Raw genomic sequence first — 22,632 nt, forward strand, 5'->3', positions numbered from 1 at the left:
CTGGCTTCTGTTGTGGATATCAGGAGATAGCATGGCCTAGAATATTTTGCAGAAGGGAAAGTCCTTCCTTTCTCCAAGCAATAATGACTCTTGTACCATTTCCTGCAGCCCCATCAGCTTTCTGCAGCAGTGAGCCTGCATAATAGCCTGAAATATGCATCCCATCTGGGAATCCGACCAGCAAAAGGAAAGGGAGATAACAACTGTATGTTTTGAGTCATCTCTACACTTTTGCTTAATTCACTTTCAAAGGCTGTATTTAATATGAGTGGAGAGCAGAACAAAAGCAACTACATCAGGCTGATGACAAGCCCCACCCTGGGACAGCAGTGCAAATGATCCAATCAAACATAATTTAAGTGTAATTCTACAGCCAGAGCCTATGGAGAATTCACAGAGCTTCAGATCTGAAGATGGCTTAGGCCATCCAGCCATGCAAGAAGCTGATACCAAGCAGCAGAGCTTTGTGTTCTGGTGGCACAGGCTCCAGGTGACGCTGGATTTGTGCAGATGAGGGCAGGATTTAGTCCACAGAGTTATGAGCAAAGCATGACTAGAAGAGGACTTTCAAAGAAGAGTCCTGAGTAGCAGTAGTGGGGTTACATTAAGATCTTTTTCTTGGTATAAAGAACTCTCTGATTCTTTCTTGTCACTGATTTTACCCCTGCTGGGGACTGAAACTGTAATGTCTGAGACTTTTTCCATGACTTTGTTTTGCTTCCTTTACAAAGAGAAACAACTGTTGTGAGGGTTGCTAAAAAAAGCCAATGGCCCCCAAGGCACTGCATTATTTATCTTCATGTGATCAGTCAGTTCATACCCAGATCCTATCATGTAATAAATAACTCCAAGTCCTAAGATTTTAGTCCTGCAATTATAGGAGAAAGGGAAACTTCCTGTAGGGTGAGAGTACAGAAAAACCCAACCCTCGCCCTCCCAAACAACCCACAAACAAAACAACCCTACAAAAACCCAGCTGCTAATGAAAGGAGAAAAGGGGAATGACAGAATCATTCATGTTGGAAAAGACTCTCAGGATCAACCCAGAACCCTACTCTACAAGGGTCACCCCTAAACCATAGCCCCAAGCACCACATCCAAACCTCCTTTAAACACAGCCAGGCTTGGGGACTCCACCACCTCCCTGGGAAGCACATTCCAATCCCTGACCACTCCCTGCTGGGAAAAAAAAATTCCTAATGTCCAGTTTAAACCTACCCAGTGGCAGCTTGAGGCCATTCCCTCTTGTTCTATCACTAACTACCTGTGAGAGGAGACCAGCACCAACCTCTATACAATGTCCTTTCAGGTAGTTGTAGAGGGCAATGAGGTCTCCCCTCAGCCTCCTCTTTTTCCAAACTAAACAGCCCTGGCTCCTTCAGTTGCTCCTCATAAGATTTATTCTCCAAAATCCTAAAACCACTTCCATTGACCAAGCTAATCAAACAGTTTAAAGGATTACTGAGATAAATTTCAACCCTGGAGGAGAAGTAAACATATTTGTCATCGTTGTTCATGCCCTTTGCATGTCATAATCTTTAGGAAAAAATAAAAGTAAGATTACAGTCACCTTTCAGCTGCTAAATGAGACAAGACAGTGGGGTAGGAAGTGAAGACAGAATGAGATAAATGGCTTTGTACTATACTTCTGAAGTCACAGCCCAGCCTGGCCAACCAAAGAGGCAGAACTCTCTCAGGCATGGGTTCAGCTTATTGCAAAGGCTTCCTACAGAATTGTTAGCAATAATCATTTGAAGAGCACCTTGATGCATGTGAGGTGCCTCTAAAGACAGATGGAAGAGCAGCAGTGACAAACTTGAAGGTGTCCCAATGTGTGAACAGGTTGGCAAAGAGAAGGGATGGAAGCAGGCAGGAGTAGTAGCAGTGTGATGACAGAGTTTCTGGTGGTAAGATTGAGAAAAATGACTTTAGGGAAAGAAGAATTCATCATCTTTTAGTTGATGGAGGAGGCACTTTGGCAATGGAATGGAGATCAGAATCACAGAATAGCTGAGGCTGGAAGGCATCTCTGGAGATTGTCTGGTTCAAGCTCTCTCTTCAAAGCTGTCATCTACAGGGGAGACCTTAATGCTGTCTACAACTACCTGAAGGGAGGTTGTAGTCAGGTGGGGGTTGGTCTCTTCTCCCAGGCAACCAGTGACAGAACAAGAGGACACAGTCTCAAGCTGTGCAGGGGGAAGTTTAGGCTTGATCTTAGAAAGAAGTTCTTCACAGACAGAGAGATTGCCCATTGGAATGGGCTGCCCAGGGAGGTGGTGGGGTCAATATCCCTGGAGGTGTTTAAGAAGAGCCTGGATGAGGCACTTAGTGCCATGGTCTGGTTGATTAGTTAGGGTTGGATGATTGGTTGGACTTGGTGATCTTGGAGGTCTCTTCCAGACTGGTTGATTCTGTGATTCTGTGATCTAGAGCAGGCCCTTCAAGCCTGTGTCTAGGTGGGTTTTGGGTATCTCCAAGTGTGGACACTCCACAGCCTCTCTGGGCAACCTGTTCCAGTATCTGATTACCCTCACTCTAGAAAAGTGTTCCTTGATATTCAGAGGAACCCTCCTGTGTTTCAGTTTGTGCCCGTGGCCTCCTGTCACTGGGCACCAAGCAGTTTGACTTTTTTGTCTTTGCAGCCTCCTCTTTTGTGGAGTCAGATAGGAGCTGCAGGAGTAAGGAGCAGCAGGGAAGATAGTCTGTGGGAAACATAGAGAAGACACTGAGAGTGACAGAAGAGCACAGCCCTATGGGCCCATCCAGTACTGTTGACTTGAACATGCTTCAAGTCACATCTTTGGATGCAAGACTGCACATGTCAGGGCAAACATGCATGTACATCAATGAGGTACAAGTCACAACAGCAGCAAACAGGGAGCATTTCCTAGAAAGACTGGATTTTTTCACAGGAAAAACACACCATGAAGCAGTTATGCTATATGGGAACCATGGGTTGGGGAGCTTCCCAGAAAGCCAGCTGCCCCTGCTCCTAATTATTTATTATTCATCTCCATTTCAGTCCAGAATAAGGGTTGATTTATGGGAAATGACTTGCAAAATGAAACGTGGAAATATGGGATGGATAATGATTAATGGGAGCTATGACACATGCCTGCAAAAATGCAAAGGACATGAACATCCAGGAGGGGAAGGATGACATGGATGGGGTAACACCACAGGGTTTTCACATGAGTAAGTGACCAAGGAGAATATATTTCCCGGTGGAGATGCTGTTAGCTCATGGAGTAAGCACTGAAGAGAAGGTTAGGAGACATGGTGGAACATTCGTTGTTCCTCACTCCTGCCCTGAAGAATCCACTAGAGGAAAGCCTTTTATGTCAGATCTTTGTGAAGGTTCAAGTTGGATTCATGTACTAAAACTACGGTTTCAGTTGCCCAGGGAGGTGGCTGGGACCTCATCTCTGGAGATATTCAAGGTGAGGCTCAACAGGGCTCTGGGCAACCTGATCTAGTTGAGGATGTCCCTGCTGACTGCAGAGGGGGTTGGACTGGATGACCTTTGGAGGTCCCTTCCAACCCAGACCATTCTGTGATTCTCTGAAAGGTTATGCTTCATTTTGCAGATTAAGATGGGCACTTAATTTTCAGGTTTTTGTTTCCTTGTTAAGATGCTGATACAAAGCAAGAGAGTTCAGGTTTTCATTGTGAAGAACAAAAAGGTATTAGAGAAAATATATTTGAATATGGATTTTTAAAAAGACCACTTGATCAAACAAATGATTTTTGGATGGAAAACCCACAAATGTCATCATGATATCAGAAGGAAGGCTCTTCCAGCCTTAGGGCATAATAATTCTAATGGACTGATACTCAAAAATTACAAGGTTATCTTTGGATCCATTAAGAGTTTGCACAAACCACCTAAATAAACATGCTAGCTGATTGGACAGAGGGGCAGTAATGATCAAGTTGTCAGGAATGATTTACATATAGTTCACAGTTTCCTGAGGCAAGAGAATGAACTATACAACTTCCTGAGATCCCTGATGCCTTGAAACCATAGACTCAATGGCTTGAAGATGACCGCTACAGTATAATGACTTTCAGTGTCTATTCCCCTGGGAATGAATGGGTAGAATCATAGAATAGGATCATAGAATCAGTCAGGGTTGGAAGGGACCACAAGGATCATCCAGTTCCAACCCCCCTGCCATGGCCAGGGACACCTCACACTACAGCAGGCTGGCCAGAGCCTCATCCAGCCTGGCCTTAAACACCTCCAGGGATGGGGCCTCAACCACCTCCCTGGACAACCCATTCCAGGCTCTCACCACTCTCATGGGGAAGAACTTCTTCCTCACATCCAGTCTGAATCTCCCCACTTCCAGCTTTATTCCGTTCCCCCCAGTCCTGTCACTACCTGATAGCCTAAAAAGTCCCTCCCCAGCTTTCTTGTAGCCCCCTTCAGATCCTGGAAGGCCACAAGAAGGTCACCTCGGAGCCTTCTCTTCTCCAGACTGAACAGCCCCAACTCTCTCAGTCTCTCCTCATAGGAGAGGAGCTCCAGCCCTCTGCTCATCCTGGTGGCCCTTCTCCTGGACACCTTCCAGCATGTCCATATCCCTCTTGTAATAGAGGCTCCAGAACCAGATGCAGTACTCCAGGTGGGGTCTTAGCAGAGCTGAGCAGAGGGGGAGAATCACCTCCCTTGACCTGCTGGCCACACTTCTCCTGATGCAGCCCAGGCTCTGGTTGGCTTTCTGGGCTGCAAGTGCACATTGACAGCTCCTGTTGAGCTTCTCATCCACCAGCACCCCCAAGTCCCTCTCCTCAGGGCTGCTCTCCAGCCAGTCCCTGCCCAGCCTGGATTTGTGCTTGGGATTGCCTCAACCCAGCTGCAGGACCCTGCCCTTGGTCTTGTTGAACCTCCTGAGGTTGGCTTGTGCCCACCTCTCCAGCCTGTCCAGGTCCCTCTGGATGGATCCCTTCCCTCCAGCCTGTCTGCTGCACCACACAGACATACAGGAAAGGTCATCTCCAGTACTATCCTATCAATGCTATGTTTAATTCCTCTCAGCTTTAAGTTCTCCTGGGCTGGGCTATTTCCAAGTCTGTTATGCCTCATATGCCTGCACATAACTACACCAAGAATGTAACTTTTGACTCACAACGTTTTCATTTCATGCTAACAAGAGGATGTGCACAAAACCTCTGTTGCTCCAGCAGCTGCTGCTCCTCACCTGGTGGGAGCTGAGATGCTGCTAGAGGAGAGAGGGCAGGCTGCTGAGCACATGAAATGGTCTGTAAGAGCCTGTGGCTGTGCTCGATCCTCCCACGCCGACTTCAGTGGGGGCTCTGAATCGCAGCTTAAGGGCACTGACTGGCCTAGAGTATCTATCAGGAGTGATGTCAGTTAATTACTACCCCTGGGAGTCAGCAATGAGTTGGTGCACTGTGAGTTAATGACTTCCAGGCATGATACTTGGCAATATTACTGTTATTATTTTGCAAGGAGATTTCAATGTCCCTTCATGAAGCCAGCCAACCAGAACAACGCTGCTGATCTGCTGTTTGCTTGCCTGTTGCACAAGAGATTGGTGAAACTCTCACTACCTATTTGTTGACCTTTCCTTTCCCTTCATTCTTTTTTTTTCCCTACCAGTACACACAGATATGTCATTGTCTCCAAAGCAGACTTCACTCTTAGCAAACAACATCAAGACAAAAAAAGGCCACATCCATCCCCTTCCAAATTACCATTCAGCCTTCTAAAGATGGATGTTGACAAGACATTCATGAATTCAGACACAGCTTTGAGATTTCTCAGAGGGTTTGAGGATTTCCATTGTCAGACATGGCTATTGTGCTACGAAAATGACTCCCAGCTGAAAGAGTGAGAAAACATTTTAAAGGACAGCTCAACAGTATTAAAAAAAGCTGGATAGCCTGGCACCCCCCGGGGGGAAGAGTTGCTAACAAAGTTAGTGAGATGGAGTGGGACAACATTTGAGTGTCACAATAATTTCATTGCATAATCTTTGTCCTGCTTACCCCCAGCTCTCACCAAAAACAATGGAAGCATGGGGTTTTCAGTTCCTTGCAGGAGACAACCCTAGCCTTGCATCATCAAGTCATTTTTATTTTTCTGCAAGATTACAGAAGGCAGAAATGCAATTCCTGACTGCAAACTAACATTCAGAGTCTTTCAAGAATAGATAACTGCTCCCTTGGCCTTAAAGATTTGGAGGGGACTCAAGATGACCATGATGAATCTCATGGAGAAGCAAGCCCAAATAAACACAAATTGAATGAAAAGGGAATGCAGGCATCCCATCAACAGCTGAACTTGGTTAGCCCTTGTCTCTGCAGCCCCTTTGGGGTACTGCTCCAGCCCTGTCCATTACAGCTCACTAATGGAGCTGCCTTTAAGCCCCTTACCATTTTACAGATGGATTTGGCCTCCTCAGAGAACTTGTGGGAGTACACTTCTTCTGTCTCCAGCACTCTTCTGTCCACTTCTTCCCTCTTCACTTTCTCTTTCCTCCCACGAAACGGTGATTGCCCAGCAATCATTTCATAAATGAGACAGCCTAGCCCCCAGTAGTCAGGGCTGAGGGTGTATCTCTGGTTGTTCAACACTTCTGGAGCTGGGGGGGAGAAAGAAAGGTCTTGTGGCAATGCTTGATTTTTACATAGGCAAAACCCCTACATTTCCAGAAGCTTCATTTTAGTGACTGAACAGACATGCACAGAGAACAGTGGGGAAAATACAAAAATCCCTCCTCAGCTCTCTTGATGGCATTATGGAAAATGCTACATGCCATGGGTTTTTTCTCTGTTTTTTTTTTTCTGTTTCTCTGTTTGTTGTTTCCCCCCCCCCCCCTTTTTTTTTTTTTTCCTCACAGCCATGTGTGTGCTGTCTTCTGAGTTGTTTTACCAAGTCAGACCAATCATCCTCATCCAGGCTTCTCTTGAACATCTCCAGGGAGGGTGACTCCACCACCTCCCTGGGCAGCACATTCCAATGGCAAATCTCTCTGTGAAGAACTTCCTCCTAATCTCCAGCCTATACCTCCCCTGGCACAGTTTGAGACTGTGTCCTCTTGTTCTGCTGCTGCTTGCCTGGGGAAAGAGACCAATCCCCACCTGGCTACAACTTCCCTTCAGGTAGTTGTAGGCTACCTGTTGTAGGTCATAGCTGCTGTGGTCCATCCCTTTGCCACTTCTGATTTCCACCTGACATCTTGCTGAGTTGCTGCAGGGAAGTGGACCCAGATGAATGTGGATCCACTCTTTTTTTTAAGCTTAACTAGCAGAAGGACCTCTAAAACTCAGCAGATTATCAAAAAGATGAGCTATTGAAGACTTACCCATATACCCTACCGTTCCTACTCTTCCACGGATTGATTCACCCTCAGGGATTTTAACAGCTAGACCCAAATCAGATATTCTAATATGGCCTGGAAGGAAGAAAGAAACAAAACAACACAAAATATATATAAGAAAAAGTGACCCAAATTAGCCTGAGAGCTCAGCTGTTGTCATTGCTATGTTACTCTTGCAACTTACTGTTCAGACATTTCACAAAAAGATTGATCTGAATCACTGAGTTGGAGCAGTTTCAGTGATAAGGAAAAGAAGAATTATTCAGGGCATTAGAATGCAGTGAAAATAATTTTAACAGTGAGGTTAGAGACCGGAGTGAATTGTGTTAGACATTACAAAATCAACCAAAAAAAGGCAATGAGGAGCATGCTGGAGGGAAGTATCTTAAACTGATCCCAGGGGATGGATGAGCTGATAGAATTCAGTGACTCTCTGATGGCTGAAGGGGCTACATCTCATCTGAAAGCCAGCATGAGATTTGATTATTGCTGCCTTCAGCAACAAAGGAGTACCTGGGTCTGCATAAACCAAGAGTTGGCTCAGCAAAGGATGAAAGCACTTTGGAAAATGGAGCAGGTTTAGGAAGCCCAGCTTCCTTCATGGTGTGTGTCAGCCTTGCAACAATGAGGATGGAAAAATAATGAGAAAAAGACTGAGAGCCCCAGCAAAGCTCTGCTCTTGAGAACAGAGTCTGCTGAGCAGCACAGCTGCTTCAGTCCACCAGAGCAGTGAGCTCCAGCACTTCATCCACCCTGAGACAGGACCATTAGTGCATGCTGAGCCTCTTAAGAGTATTATTTATCTTTGTGCAATATACATCCTAAAACTGACTTATCTACTGTGAAAGCATCTCTATAAACCTCCAAGACTTACCATAATCATCTAGCAGGATGTTTTCTGGCTTCAGATCTCTGAAAATGAAAGATAGCAGATCCTTGTATGAAGCTGGTTTTGATAAGATAAGCATACCACAGCATGTGAGTGCATTTATTGCTAGTAATAAACCAACTGAGTGTCAACTCAAACAGCAAGGAACCCATGAAACCAATACAACTTTCTACAACTCACTTCCCAGATAGACTGAAACCATATGCCTTCTTCTAAACTGGAGTTACATTTTTTCACTAAGCCAAGCTTTTAGTTCCTAATCCACTCTATAATGGACTCATCCATCTAGCCCAGCAAGCCCTGTAAACCAAACCCTATAGTCCTGCATCTTGTTTAATCTCTGCAACATTTTTCTGTTACAAAATCTTTTGTTAAAAAGAAAAGAAAATCTAAATTTTGAAGAATTTTATTTGCACATGAAAAATGGAAAGAGCAATCTCTTAGGCTCTAATTTTCATTGCCTGGCATCTGACTGAGACCAAATAGGTGGATGTGTGTGTACATACACTTGAGCACATGTGTAATAATTTCAGTAAGTCTGGAAAATGAGGGGCAGAGCCGGGGGGGAATGCTGTGCCCAGATGAAAATTCTTCTTTACAAACATTTGTGAAACTCTAGTGCCTGTGTGGTTTGGAGCAATGCCATGAAAATTGGCAAGGTGGTCACACTGATGTCAAAGATGTTCCTTTTACTGCTCCTGTGGAAAAAAACAAACAAACAAAAAAGCCAACAAACCAAATTTGGCCAAGTTATAAACTTCTGAAAAAAAAAAAAAAAGGAGAATCTCAGTTTTCAAGTATATAGCAGAGCCTTGGCAGGGTATTCTTCTGAAAGGCTTCAGCACACCTACTCCATCTAGATGCTGCCCAGGCCAGCCACGCTTAGGTCCCCTCACTTCACCAAGGCAGTTTCCCAAACCTGGGAGCTCAGCATAACCTCGTGGCCACCACTGCCATTCCTGGATGCAGTGGGCTGCTGTTGGGGAGGGACCCAGGCAGACTCCTTCCCATCCTTCCCATCCTCCCCACACCACTGAGCCCACTGCCAGTGCAGAGCGGCAATGAAGCCCCGGGATGGGACTGGGAGGTGATGTAGGGAAGACAGGGCCATGCTGGGCAGGGAGTGCCCCAGCAGGGCTGTGTGATGGCAGCAAGGCTGTGCTAGCTCAGGAGCTCAAATAAGGCACCAGCATGGCTGTGGGAAGCAGAGAGAAACACATTGCTGCAACTCACACCATCATGTCCTGCCCTTTATCTGATCAACTCCTACTGACACACAGCCTTTAGCCTGGTGCAAAGCCAAGAAGTTCTTGGCCTCATCTTTTTTTTTTAAGTCCTCCTTGCATTTGTGAACCAGCTTGATTCTGTTAGCTTCCCAGCAAGATGTTTCTTCTAAAAGAGCAAAGAGAGGGGAGAGTGTGCAAGAGAAACCCTCGTGCCAAGAGATCAGTGCATTGCACAGAGCCTGTGCAGGAGCCCACCCTGCCTTTCAAGCTGTACCTCCCTGGTGCTAGGAATTTTCCTGCCAATGGAGAGGGGTATTTTATAGCCTTGGCAATGCCAAATGTCAGAATTTGTCTTGTTTGCATTAATTGTATTTCAAGCAAGAACAGAAGAGTGCTGTGAACAACCTCCTCCTCTTGCTCACTCCAGACCCTCTTGACCTCTCAGGATAAACATCACCTGGTGCCCAGTGGTACCAAGCCTGCTCTTAAAATCATATTAAACTATGTGAAGGGCAGCAGAATGCAGAAGGGAAGCTGTGATTTTTTTGTTTCACATCCCATTGTAAGCTTTCCCTGCCTATCAGCAGAAAGTTTCCAACGCTGGAGCAACACGGTCGAGTGCATTCCCTAATTATTAAAAAAAAAATAAATTCCAAAATCCCTCAAGAACTATTTATTTGAAGAGCTCAGACTTCATAGTCACTTCATCTTTTGCTCCAGCCATTATCAGTCTTGTTTAAAGCTGAAACTTTGTGGCCAAATGGAACGAATCCTGCATGCAAGTTGGGAAATGTCTTTGAATGAGAAAATCAAGAGTCCACAAGGACTCAGAAGAGCAGTTTGGTCCTCAAGGTGAGGCTGGACAGGGCTCTGGGTAACCTGATCTAGTTGAGGATGTCCCTGCTGACTGCAGAGGGGGTTGGATTGGATGACCTTTGGAGGTCCCTTCCAACCCAGACCATTCTATGATTCTATGATTCTGAGCCTGGTTGTTTTCTCAGGCCACGTTCCACAGCATATATCAATGACCCATGAGCTGGGGATATACTTTCCAATGCTGTGATTTACTCAGAAGCATTTTGTTCACAGAAAATGAAATTAAGTCTGTGGAATAAGTGTTTTGATATGAATTATTCACCTTGAGAGAGTGGTAGCATTTAGCAGCTATATTTTATTGACCTATATAGCACTCCTCATGGGTCCCAAAACACACTGCAGTATTACAAATTAGGGCTCCCTGCAGATGCTCCTAAAATACTGCTAGAAAATGTCACCTATGAGGATATAATATCATTTGTTGCCAAAATTAATGTGCCATCTGAGGTGTAAACTAGCAGCTCTTTCAAGAGTAACATGGAAACAACTGCCTAAGGAAGAAGGCTGCTGTTCCTCTCAGAGCCACGTCCTATTTCAGGTGGCCAGATGTAATTTGTTTTATTAGCAAGTGGCATTAGTGTGACATTTGACCAGCCATGTTATGAATGTAGCAGTCATCTGCATCAATAAATGCTTGTGATCCAGTACTTTTTAAAAGAAACAATATAATGCCTCCTAAGACTTCTATGAATGTGGTAGGATGTTCTGTAAAGAAAAGGGAAGCCAGACATGCCACTCATTATTTGATTCTTTCAGTTGACATTAAACACTTAATTGCATTTGGTTCCTTGGGAAAAAAACCAACAACCAACCAACCAACCTTCTTCTTGGGCCAGTGCCAAGTAAATCAGCATGTTATCTGTCTGCCCTCCTTCTGCCAGCTAGTGAGATCTGAGTCACAGTGAGGCAACCAAGTGGCAATTTGCTAGGGTTCTCCTCCGAGGAACAACAACATCCTAATATCTCTGCATATAAGCATCTGCGTACGACTTATTACACATGGGCATATCAAATGATTTAAAGTGGGCCTTAGTTCCTTAAAATAACAGATTATTGCCTGCTAATCAGTGTCCTTGGAAGTTCTTTCATCAATTGACAGGACCTCTCCTGCTGTGAATGCCAGTAATAACGATTTCACAAGCTGGGATGATGAAGACAAACATTAAATGTTGTTTACAACTACACTGGCTGTTGATTAAAAAAAATAAACCCTCATGGAGTCACAGCATCACAATACATTAGAGGTTGGAAGGGACCTCAAGAGACCATCCAGTCCAACCCCCCCCTGCCAAAGCAGCATCACTTAGAGTAGTCCACACAGGAATGCATCCAGGTGGGTTTTGAAAGTCTCCAGAGAAGGAGTCACAAGAACTCTGTCTGCAATCACCCTGCTTATCCAGCAAGTAAACCCTGTGATTCCCTGAAAAACACTTGCAGAGAGTTGTAAGCCAGCCTGGAAGCTGAGAACTTGGAATCTGTCCTTCCCAAAGCTGGCTGCCTGGCACCATGCCGGGCAGCACCCTGCCCGCTGGCTGCACCCGTGGTGCAGGATGCTGCCAGCAGGATGCTTCAGTGCATGGCTGTGAATGTGCCTCCTTCCATGGCTGGCATGTTACAGCCACCAGCATGATCCCATCTAGCTAATCAAACCAGTCCTTATCACAGAGTCACAGAATGTTAGGGGCTGGAAGGAACCTTGAGAGATCATCCAGTCCAACCCCCTGCCAGAGCAGGATCACCTAGAGCAGATCACACAGGAACACAGCCAGGTGGGCCTTGAATATCTCCAGAGAGGGAGACTCCACAATCCCCCTGGGCAGCCTGTTCCAGGGTTCTGTCACCCTCACAGTTGAAATAATTCTTTCTCCTGTTTCCATAGAACTTCCTATGCCTCAACTTCCACCACTGCCCCTTGTGCTGGCATTGGGCATCACCCAGCAGAGCCTGGCTCCAGCCTCTTGGCACTCACCCTTTACGTTTTTATCAACATGAATAAGGTCACCTCTCAGTCTCCTCCTCTCCAAGCTGAAGAGCCACAGCTCCCTCAGCCTCTCCTCATAAAAAAAGTGTTCCACTCCCTTCTTCATCTTTGTGGCTCTGCATTGTATTCTTTCAAACAGTTCCCTGAGCTCTTTCTTGAACTGAGGGACCCAGAACTGGACACAATATTCTGGATGCAGCCTCAGAAGGGCAGAGTAGAGAGAGAGGAGAACCTTTCTCGACCACAGCCCTTCTAATCCACCCGAGGATGCCATTGGCCTTCTTGGCCAATGAGCATAAACACATGCCCTGCATCTCAGACACCCTCTGGTGCTAACTGTGCTCCCTCTGGGACAGGAGAGATGGGTTTTCCACATCAGGTGTGCTGCAGCCCCTTCTAACTAATTACAATAGAGGCTTGGAGGGAATGATCTCCATTTTATACCAATCAGAAACTAGATTCCTTAATGAACTCCCTTTAAAGGAACTTCCATCATTTTTTTATGTTACCCAGTGCACACCAAGGCAGGGTTTGGGGAGCTTTGTGATGGTTCTGTGTAATTTAGACAGGATGTACTTAGTGAAGCAACTGCTTCCTTCCATTATTACTGAATCATACTGTATTCATGGCTCTGTGTAATTTCAGCCAAAGCACTGAGGCATCTAAGTTGCAAAGCACCATAACAAGTAGGGAGGATGCAGACAATTCTTTTCCACCCAGAGAAGATGTCTGAAGACTCTAGAGCATGCTTACCTGTAGACAGTATTTTCTCTGTGTAGGTCTTCTAAGCCACAAAGAATCTCTGCTGCATAAAACAAAGCTCTTTCCTCCTCAAAGCCTGGGTTTCCCATGTTGTAGATGTGAAACTTTAGGTCACCTCCATTCATTATGGTCAGGACTAAACACAGTGCATCCTTTGTTTCATAGGCATAGGCTAAATTGACCTAAGAAAAGCATTGGTAGGACAGTTGTGTCAGTTCATTTAGCTTCTAAGAAGAGAACATTAACTTTTCATTGTAATCTGGAAAAGGAAAAATAAAAAAATGCATGGACTGAATTTGGTAGAAGCCTCATTACAATAGCAAACATGCATGTTAAAAGCACAGGAAAAATCAGATATTAGGGGTTTATAGATGAATTTGTTAAATTCAGCCTATTCATCATCAGAAACTCATAAGGCTAGTGCTCAGATAGCCTCACAGGCTGCACAAACATGCTAACTCCAGGCATACTTTCTCATGGAAGACTAGCCTTCACAGAACATCACAGAAACACTCAGGTTGGAAAAGCCCCTCAGGATCACCAAGTCAAGCCCAGAACCCTACTCTACAAGGGTCACCCCTAAACCATAGCCCCAAGCACCACATCCAAACCACCTTTAAACACAGCCAGGCTTGGGGACTCCACCACCTCCCTGGGCAGCACATTCCAATCCCTGACCACTCCTGCTGGGGAAAAAATGTTTCCTAATGTCCAGTCTAAACCTACCCAGACATAGCTTGAGGCCATTCCCTCTTGTTCTATCACTAATTACCTGTGAGAAGAGACCAGCACCAACCTCTCCACAACCTCCTTTCAGGTAGCTGTAGAGAGCAATGAGGTCTCCCCTCAGCCTCCTCTTTTCCAAACCAAACAGCCCCATCCCCAGCTCCTTCAGTCTCTCTTCATAAGATTTATTCTCCAGGCCTTTCCCAAGCTTCATTGCCCTCCTCTGCACTCCCCAAGCTATAGGGAATCTGCACTTCCCACTGCACTGCTGTATGAACAAACTATCATCTTGGTACATTCCCAGGAAGGCCTAGACAGCCTCATCCTGTGGTGGTCAAACAGACCATCACTGAGGCACGAAGGTCAGCATCACCCCTGCATGAGGCATGAAGGTCAGCATCACCCCTGCAAGGCTGTTGTGGGTGCTCCAGGAATGATCAGGCAAGCCATAAGTTGCCCATCACTTTTAAATATCTCCCTTCATCTTTGCTTCTGCCAGAGGTGAGCAAACATTTTGCATCCCTTGTATTCACAGCACTTCCTAAAATAGGTATCAAGAACATGAGAGATGCTGAGGTAACACCTTTTGAAAAAAAAAAAAAAATCCAAGGCATGTTTTCAAAGAGAGGCAAGAGCTGGCATGACTCAGAAAATCCCTGTGTTGGGCAGACCAGCTCCACATCACTGCCTATTTGCTTCTGCCAGACAATCTCTTCTGATTGGCCATGGGAATGCACTGCCCAGGGAGGTGCTGGAGTCACCATCCCTGGAAGGGTTTAAAATAGGACTGGATGAGGCACTCAGTGCTGTGGTCTAGTTGATTAGATGGTATTGGGTGATAGGTTGGACTTGATGATCTCAAAGGTCTTTTCCAACCTGGTTAATTCTGTGATTTGACTCCTGCAGTCTCCCCCAAGCTGCTCTCTCCCAGAGGCACTGGGAATCCAGGTAATCACGCTGTGCAAAAATAGCTCGGCCTGATGCGAGGCTGTATCATGCATCACGTTCCCCTGGTGGAAACAGGCTCCAGGGTTGGTACTGGTTGGTACAGGGCTGCATCAGGAGAAGTGTGGCCAGCGGGTCAAGGGAGGTGATTCTCCCCCTCTACTCAGCTCTGGTGAGACCCCACCTGGAGTACTGCATCCAGTTCTGGAGCCTCTGTTACAAGAGGGATAGGGACATGCTGGAAGGTGTCCAGAGAAGGGCCACCAGGATGAGCAGAGGGCTGGAGCTGCTCTGCTATGAGGAGAGATTGAAAGAGTTGGGGCTGTTCAGTCTGGAGAGGAGAAGGCTCCGAGGTGACCTTCTTGTGGCCTTCCAGGATCTGAAGGGGGCTACAAGAAAGCTGTGGAGGGACTTTTTAGGCTATCAGGTAGTGATAGGACTGGGGGGGAATGGAATAAAGCTGGAAGTGGGGAGATTCAGACTGGATGTGAGGATGAAGTTCTTCCCCATGAGAGTGGTGAGAGCCTGGAATGGATTGTCCAGGGAGGTGGTTGAGGCTCCATCCCTGGAGGTGTTTAAGGCCAGGCTGGATGAGGCTCTGGCCAGCCTGATGCAGTGTGAGGTGTCCCTGCCCATGGCAGGGGGGTTGGAACTGGCTGATCCTTGAGGTCCCTTCCAACCCTGACTGATTCTATGATTCTACATTTCTCACAGCACAAAGACTGGAATGAGATTTGGCAAAGGTGCAGGAGCAGGACTGAAGGCAGTCAGCAGCTTCTGGCACCTTTCCTGTGTCGGGAGGTGAAAGAGGCATCAGACAAGAAGAGGGCTGAGCAGGTGAGCAGGGAGCGGTGAGCCGGGCGGTTGGGTACTCACTACAAACTGACTATTGACTTTTTCTAAAATCTGCTTCTCGTTTAGTGCCATGGATTCGCCTTTCCTCTTCTTGATTCTCTTCTTCTCTAATCTCTTGCAGGCGTACATCTTCCCTGTCGCCCGGACTTGGCAAGCGCAGACCTGCGAATTAGAGAGAACAATTGCTGGGCAAATCGAAGGAAACGCTCTGCCTGGGCTGCACTTCGCTCCTCACAATCTCATCTGATTTAGTCCTTTTAAGGGTAGAGACGGCAGTGCGGTGAATAAGGCATCGGAGGGGGCAGCTGGGGGAACCAACTACCGTTTCCAAACCTGCTGTGTAATATTGGTTTAATTATTTCACTTTCCTCCGCCTGCTTCCTATCCCACCTCCTTTTGTCTGTGCAGATTGCAATCTGCTCAGCGAAAGCCTCCTCTTTGACTCTGCTGCCCAGGCAGCCACCCCGAGCCATCAGTAAAATACAAACGAGGGTGTGACCCCGATTCCGCTGTGAACAGCAACAGCTGAATACGAAATAATTCTCCAAAGTGTTCTTTTTGAGCTTGGGGTGTGGTGAGAGGTTAAGTGAAACTGTCAGCAATTAACGAAAATCAGCCTTTTCACCTTAATGAAAATGTCACACCAGGCTCCTGTAACCTGAAGTGCCTGGGAAGTAAGAAAGACTCTTAAATGAAAGAACTTTCAGAGGCTTTCAAAATTACTCACCTCCCCAAAGCCTCCTTTCCCCAGGACCCTGTACTGCCGAAATGTGTTTTTTGTTACTGGTTGCCTGGAAGAAAAGGAAATTAAAAAGAAAAAAAAAAGGCACATTACATTTAATGCACTCCCTGTGATTTATTTATTTCAGAGCATACTTTTGAAAAGCAAAATAGATAAATATTATATAATCACATTATTTCAAGGTAATCATATTAGATAATATCATGTATAATTATGTAATTACATTACTTCAATACTATGTATGGCTTGAACTTTTCAATTCCAACATATTAAGATGTAATAAAATACAACACATTAGTGAGTCATCAGGATAATTTCTGCTAGCATCTTAGGGCCAGGAAAGGTTCTGGATCCCCATGATATAGCTTTGGCCTTTGTTAAGCACAGAGGAGACCTGAGAGCTTCCAACAAGATATTAATTCTCATGATAAAAAGGAATTTTTTAACGGTACTGCTGGGCTAACCCTTTATTGCCTTACTTGGTCTATCAAGATGACAAAAAGAGATCCAAAATTCAATCCACCAGAAGATATTTCTGGTGACTTGACTGATGGAGACAAGGAAAGAACTCGAGGTGGGCTTAGATGTTGTTTGCATGAGGACAGAGCAGGAAGCCAAGCTCCAAGCCTGTTCTGCCCCACTGAGGTACCTGCCTCCTTGGAGAGCATCGAGGGCAAGAAGGGAGGAAAAGCATCTCCTCCCTTTTAAGGGCCAAGTTAAGGGTTAAAATAAGTCTGCCTCTCCTTCTGAAGACAAACTGCTCCCTTATGTTCACTAGACATCAGCATTCTACAACCTCCCAGGATCCCCACAAAATCTACTGAAACAGCTTCAGCCTTACATCTAACTTATACTTTGTCATCCTAAAAGCTTTATGACAGAAGAACTCAAGATCCAGAGGGATGTGATCTTGTGTCCACCAAAGTTTTGCTGTCTTGGCCAGCTTTGTTCTCCTCTGGCAGGCAACCAGCAGGCAGAGGAAGCACAGTAACATGGCTGTTCCCACAACAGTGATGATGGGGCTGATGACAATAAGGAATAAATGTTATAGTGAATCATTACAGTTCTGTTCATTGTTGTTTTTCAAAATGGGGAAAGAAAAAAAATGTAAAAAAACCCAACATGCAGGAGGCCAAAACTAGAAGAGGGAAAGATGCTATTTTCAGGCTTCAGTGTGGATACTGCAAATGGAATTGGGGTTAAAAGCAGCAATTATCAGGGACAACTCCATGCTCAGCTGTGTCCCTGGAATAAACAGACTACACAGCCCTGCCACTGGAGCCAGCAGGCTGTCAGGAGGAGCTGCTGATCACTCTGTCCTACTAACATCTCTTTGCTAATTCTAAAAAGAGTTCTCCCACCTTCTTAAGCCAGGCGTATCAACAGCTTGTCACATTTGTTGGGGGAATGGAAAAAAAATCCTCAAAGTGCTTCACAAAATTCCTCATCCCGAATGTGAAAACAGATAGGAAGTATCCTGGCTAGAGATGAATCATCTGCTGGTTGGGTTTTAATTGAAACTGAAGAGCAAATTCAGTGGAGATGGCATGTGGAGCATAGCTTGGCATGAAATGGCTCTCTGCTCTGCCCACTGCTTCCCTCCTCTCTTGCGCAGCAGCTTTGTAGCTTTCCAGGGAGAGGAACTGGCACAGCTCCTTTGATCTCCAAGACGTCATGCTGAGACACACCACTCATGGATCTGGCCCTAACTCATCTGCCCTAATTAATTCCATTTGTGGAAACTGGGGCTTCTCTTAACTCAAGGTCACTCTTACCCAGCAGTGTACATCTGCTATAGCCCTCACCAACAAGGAGAGGGCAAAGGCCCTTCCCTTGCAAATTAATACCCACAAAGGCTGCCTGGTTAGTAAATGTCTTCAGAAATGTCTAGCCAATAAATGTGGTAGGAGAACCTAGATGCCATAATTTTGTCTGTTTACAGTGATTTAATAGCAGTGATAACTGATCCATGAGAAAAGTCACCACATCCAGAGTGCAGCTCAACAGAAAGACAGCTGAAGCTGCTGAGTGCCCTTTAACAATACCTGATGTGCCTAACATACCTAATACTGCTAAATGGCTGAACACTGGAGCTTTAGACACAAAAAGTGGCTCCCTGGTGTTTTGGGGTGGATTTCTGTTTTACTCTTCCATCCTCTAGTGAGCAGCATCTGTTTCGGTCTTGCTCGGGCATGGTGCTTGCAAATGCAAAAGACAGAGACTGGCTTTATTTATTTAACATTAGAGATGCTATAGGTAGGTTAATAAAAAGAAAAGTGCAAGGTGTCCTTCAAGGTGTGCCATGAGTAGCTCATGGTGACAGGGCCTACAGTGAAATTAGCCACAGACATCTCTCAGATCACAGGAGATTTGGAGCTCTACCTTTTTCTAGGCTGTAGGTCTTTATTCCCTTGCCATGCACAAGCATCCTGTGTGAAGTTGCTCAAGCTGCTTGTCAGAGCATGTCACTTTCAGAAGTGTGATGTCTTTGGAGAGAAGGAGTGGCTGAGCAATATCTATGGGTGTAAGCACACTCAAGGACGATGAAGGAGCACTATCCATACCCCAGCCATCAGTCATGCTTGTTGGGTGGCCACAGCTGGAGACTGAGCTCATGATTAAACTGAGTTTAATGCCAACATAGCCATGACTTTTCTATATGGCATCTCCCTGTGGATAAAGCCATTACCTCTACTTGAACCTTCTAAGAACAAACACTTAAAAACAAATGCTAGAACTAGGAAAGCCTTCCTGGAGCTCTCTGGAGGGACTTGCCTGTAGTACAGGTCAGGGAAAAAGGGAATGAGTCTTGATGGAGCTTCCTGAAGGAGGACAGTGAAAAAGAGGGAGAGAGTTGCTGCCCAGAGAGGGTCATAAAAGGCAAACATTAGGATGAAGCATTGGTGACACCAAAAAAGGGAGCAAATATCCTATCTCAGCTGTCAGATTTTGAGTGTATTCTCCAGACTTTCCATGGAGAGTGAAAATAAACCTTTAATATTAGTTTTTAATTACAAATATAAAATGGTGATGCTTACCTTTCCAACCACTTCCACTGGAGAAACCTGTCGAAGTACATGCTGTTGAGATACTCTTGGAATGGCTCCCCACTGAGGTGGTCAAGGACAGATCTATCTCAGATGAAAAAGATATATAAGCATTTTATAATCCTGAACTTGGAGCAGAAGAGAAGCAAAACAGGAGGAGAAAGTCCAGACTTCAGGTATGGCAGGGTCCTTTTACTACTACTTTATTTTGTACTGCATTTTAACCATGGTTTCAGTCTAGGAACATGTATTTCATAACAGGAGGCCTTCTACAAGCTGAACAGCAGTAGGTACTGGTTATGCTTGCTCAGCATCAGCAGGGCATCTCCCACTGGCTTCAATGGACTTTTACATAGGCTGTCAGGCACTAGGCAATAAATATCTTTGCTTCTGTTAGTAAATCAACACAACTCCTAAACTTGGGGGATGTTTACTTCTGGAGAGAAAATTTCTGGCTGAAGCCCATTTTGATCAAAGAAGGACTATCAGAGGTGTTATTTTGGGGAAAAAGAATCTATTTCAATTCCTGCTATATAGAAATAGTAACTGTGATTAAAGTAAAAGTTTTTTTTTTTCTAAGAGCTATGTACTTTGTATGGCAAAACAGAGGAAAGAATCTGAGCAGGAATGTGGATTTGTTTCCAGATCAGGAAAAGAATTTTGAGGCTCATGCAATGGATGCAAAGTCTTTTGCATAATCAAAGGAATAAAGGAATAAAGATCCCAGTCTGCAAATGAGAGAAATGCATTGCTTGTGACAGGCAACAAACATCCCATAAGAAAGGCCAAGGATTCAGAGCTAAGAAGAGGCAGGCTAAGCTGAGAAAGCTGTCTGAGATGAAGGTGGTCACATCATTTAACAGGGGGTTGCTGACCTGCTGATTTTGGTTCTTGCCTGGCTTACCAGGGCTACGGCATCCACCTCTGCTGGCAGCATTGGCAGGGACAAAACTTGGGCTTGGGTGAAAAATGCCCACAAGAAATGAGTATTTCTGTCTTGGAGTACACAGACACTTTTGTGCCTTTGTCTGAGGGGTACAAAGACATTTCCAGATTTTTCTGGAAATCTCTGAGGGATGACTCCAGCTTGGGAGTGGATAATCTAATGTCTTACCCTGGGGCAGTTGTAGGCCTGAGCAAACAATTCACCATGACTAACATGTCTCCTCAGTTTAGTTCCTCTCTGTTTATGAGCTACTACTCATAAGGTTTTGGAAGTTCTCAGCTGTTTGAATTCTGGGGTGTTTTTTTCATAATTCTTGCACCATCAGTTTGGAACAGGCAGGTGATGGCACATTCAGTATTCAGAAGTTGAATTTTGGTTGTCTTCATTAGCTTTGATTGGACACAGATCAGATTATTTCCCCTCCAGTGGATTTGAGTTTGCAAAATAAAATACAACGGACATCTTAATGATTATTAACAAATGTCCAAATTCAAAGCCAGAATTCTAAGGGGAAATGGAGTAGGCCAGTAGCAGAAAATCAAAATACTAAAGGTCAAAGCAAAAGTTAAGAGCTACACATGCATTTCTCCTGCAGACCCATCTTATCCACGAAGAGGTGTCTGAAACTCATCCTTGTAGCCTGCTGCAGGATAGCGAGCTGCCTTTCCCAGTCTGACTGCAAGCTCTTCCAAAATTTAACATTATTCAATACATTTAGTAAACACCAAAGCAAGTGTTTAAACCTTCCTTTTGCCCCCATTTCAGGCTGTGTGAGGTGACCAGCGTATTGATTAACAAGGGCTCAAACCTGGCTCAGCTGGGACGAAGGAATGGCTGGCAGCGAATCTGAGCTCGAATGAAGCGGTGTCCCGTGCTGGCCTATTCCATTCAGTTAATTAAAAGCTGCACGTATTTTAAAGAACAATAGCTGCCTTTCAGCAGTTGTTTGCTTTTTAGTTCCCTTCTTTGGCAACAACAAAGTGCATTTTAGAGGGAACTGTCAGCTTGCAAACCGATTTGAGAACTGGAAACAGGCATTGGGTGGTGGTGGTGATGGAGGGGTTTGCGTTGAGCACAGCTCTGCCTTTGTCGCCGGGACTGGCACAGGCAACTGGTGCAAGTTACACGAGCATCTCTACATGACACCAGGCCAATGTAAGGCAACTGGTTATGTTATAAGAGAAGGCCAGAAATAACCCACATCTCCTACCAACGCAGAGAATAACTGAAACCAGAAAAGGTCAACGGAACGAGTCAAAACAATGAATGACAGCGGAGCGAATTTTACAAATCCCCATTACATCACCCAGGGAAAACAAACCACGCTCAGCCAGAAACCACATGGGCCAGCTTGCCATCATCCCTCCTTTTCAGAGTTTTTTGTTGGTTTCTGACGTGCTGGCACGAAGGCACTGGGGTCAGTGTGTGCAGATGCAGATGGCGTACCTGGAGCTTCAGTGCGTAACGGCACAAATCACCTCGCCGCTGCACAAACCTGAGAAGCCTTTTCCCAGACAAAGGATGAAACAGTGCACCTTGGCCTGAACGTCACAGACAGACAGAAAGCATTCAGAAAGCATTCACCCTTCTCCCACTGAAGGTTTTTCTGGAAAAGCCATGTGGAGCAAGTTTGCACATTCCTCTGTCTAAATGGGCTGTATAGCCACTTAATTTTTATTCACTTTGAAACAGAGATGTTTTCTTTGGATACCTTATCATTGTAGCTCTTTTCACACAGCATGAAATCCATGGCTGGTTTACTTGGCTGGAACACTCTGTCAAATACCTGAAACACTAAGTGCCTGTGTGTAGTGTATATAATGGCATAGAAACCTTCGTTATATTTTGTTCGGATGAAATGACTTCACTGCTTGTCAGCTATGCCTCCAGGATAAGCTGAAGATAACCTGCTTCAGGTTCAGACTGAAACATCTCTCTTTGCCTGACAGGTTCCTTCCAGGCTGCAGCCTGCAGCCCTGTGATCTCTGGGTGTCGAGTTATACTTACTTTGTACAGTGAGAAAACAGCTCTTTGCAGGGGCTGTTTTCCAGTCTCTCCTCTGCCTGCTGGATAAGGTCTTGGCTGACTTCAGGAACGTAGGCTGGAGACTGTTGGGAGAAGAGAGGGGCACATTATCTCAGTGAGGAGGTACAGATTCTCCTCTTCCAACATTTAAAAGAGACATTCATTCTTCATGCCCTAAGCTGCTTCCATTCAGTTCCAGTGGTTGTGTAAAAGCAAAGGAGCTCTACGTCAAAGAGCAGTAAAATAGGATACCGTGGTAACTC

General features: G+C 45.3%; 1 protein-coding gene across 1 annotated transcript in view; it reads right to left on the reverse strand.

Annotated features, from left to right (window-relative positions):
- The window catches only part of GRK5 (G protein-coupled receptor kinase 5), a 120,857-nt gene that overhangs the window by 9,619 nt on the left and 88,606 nt on the right, over positions 1-22,632 (reverse strand). The window contains exons 5-12 of the mRNA XM_054382311.1: positions 22,352-22,452; positions 19,390-19,482; positions 16,337-16,400; positions 15,631-15,771; positions 13,075-13,265; positions 8,224-8,261; positions 7,335-7,424; positions 6,403-6,611 (exon numbers count right to left, since the gene is read on the reverse strand). Of these exons, the coding sequence (XP_054238286.1) occupies positions 6,403-6,611; positions 7,335-7,424; positions 8,224-8,261; positions 13,075-13,265; positions 15,631-15,771; positions 16,337-16,400; positions 19,390-19,482; positions 22,352-22,452 (927 nt within the window). The remainder of the gene's footprint in view (positions 1-6,402; positions 6,612-7,334; positions 7,425-8,223; positions 8,262-13,074; positions 13,266-15,630; positions 15,772-16,336; positions 16,401-19,389; positions 19,483-22,351; positions 22,453-22,632) is intronic.

Source organism: Indicator indicator, chromosome 7 (genome assembly GCF_027791375.1).
Source record: "Indicator indicator isolate 239-I01 chromosome 7, UM_Iind_1.1, whole genome shotgun sequence".
NCBI lineage: Eukaryota > Metazoa > Chordata > Aves > Piciformes > Indicatoridae > Indicator > Indicator indicator.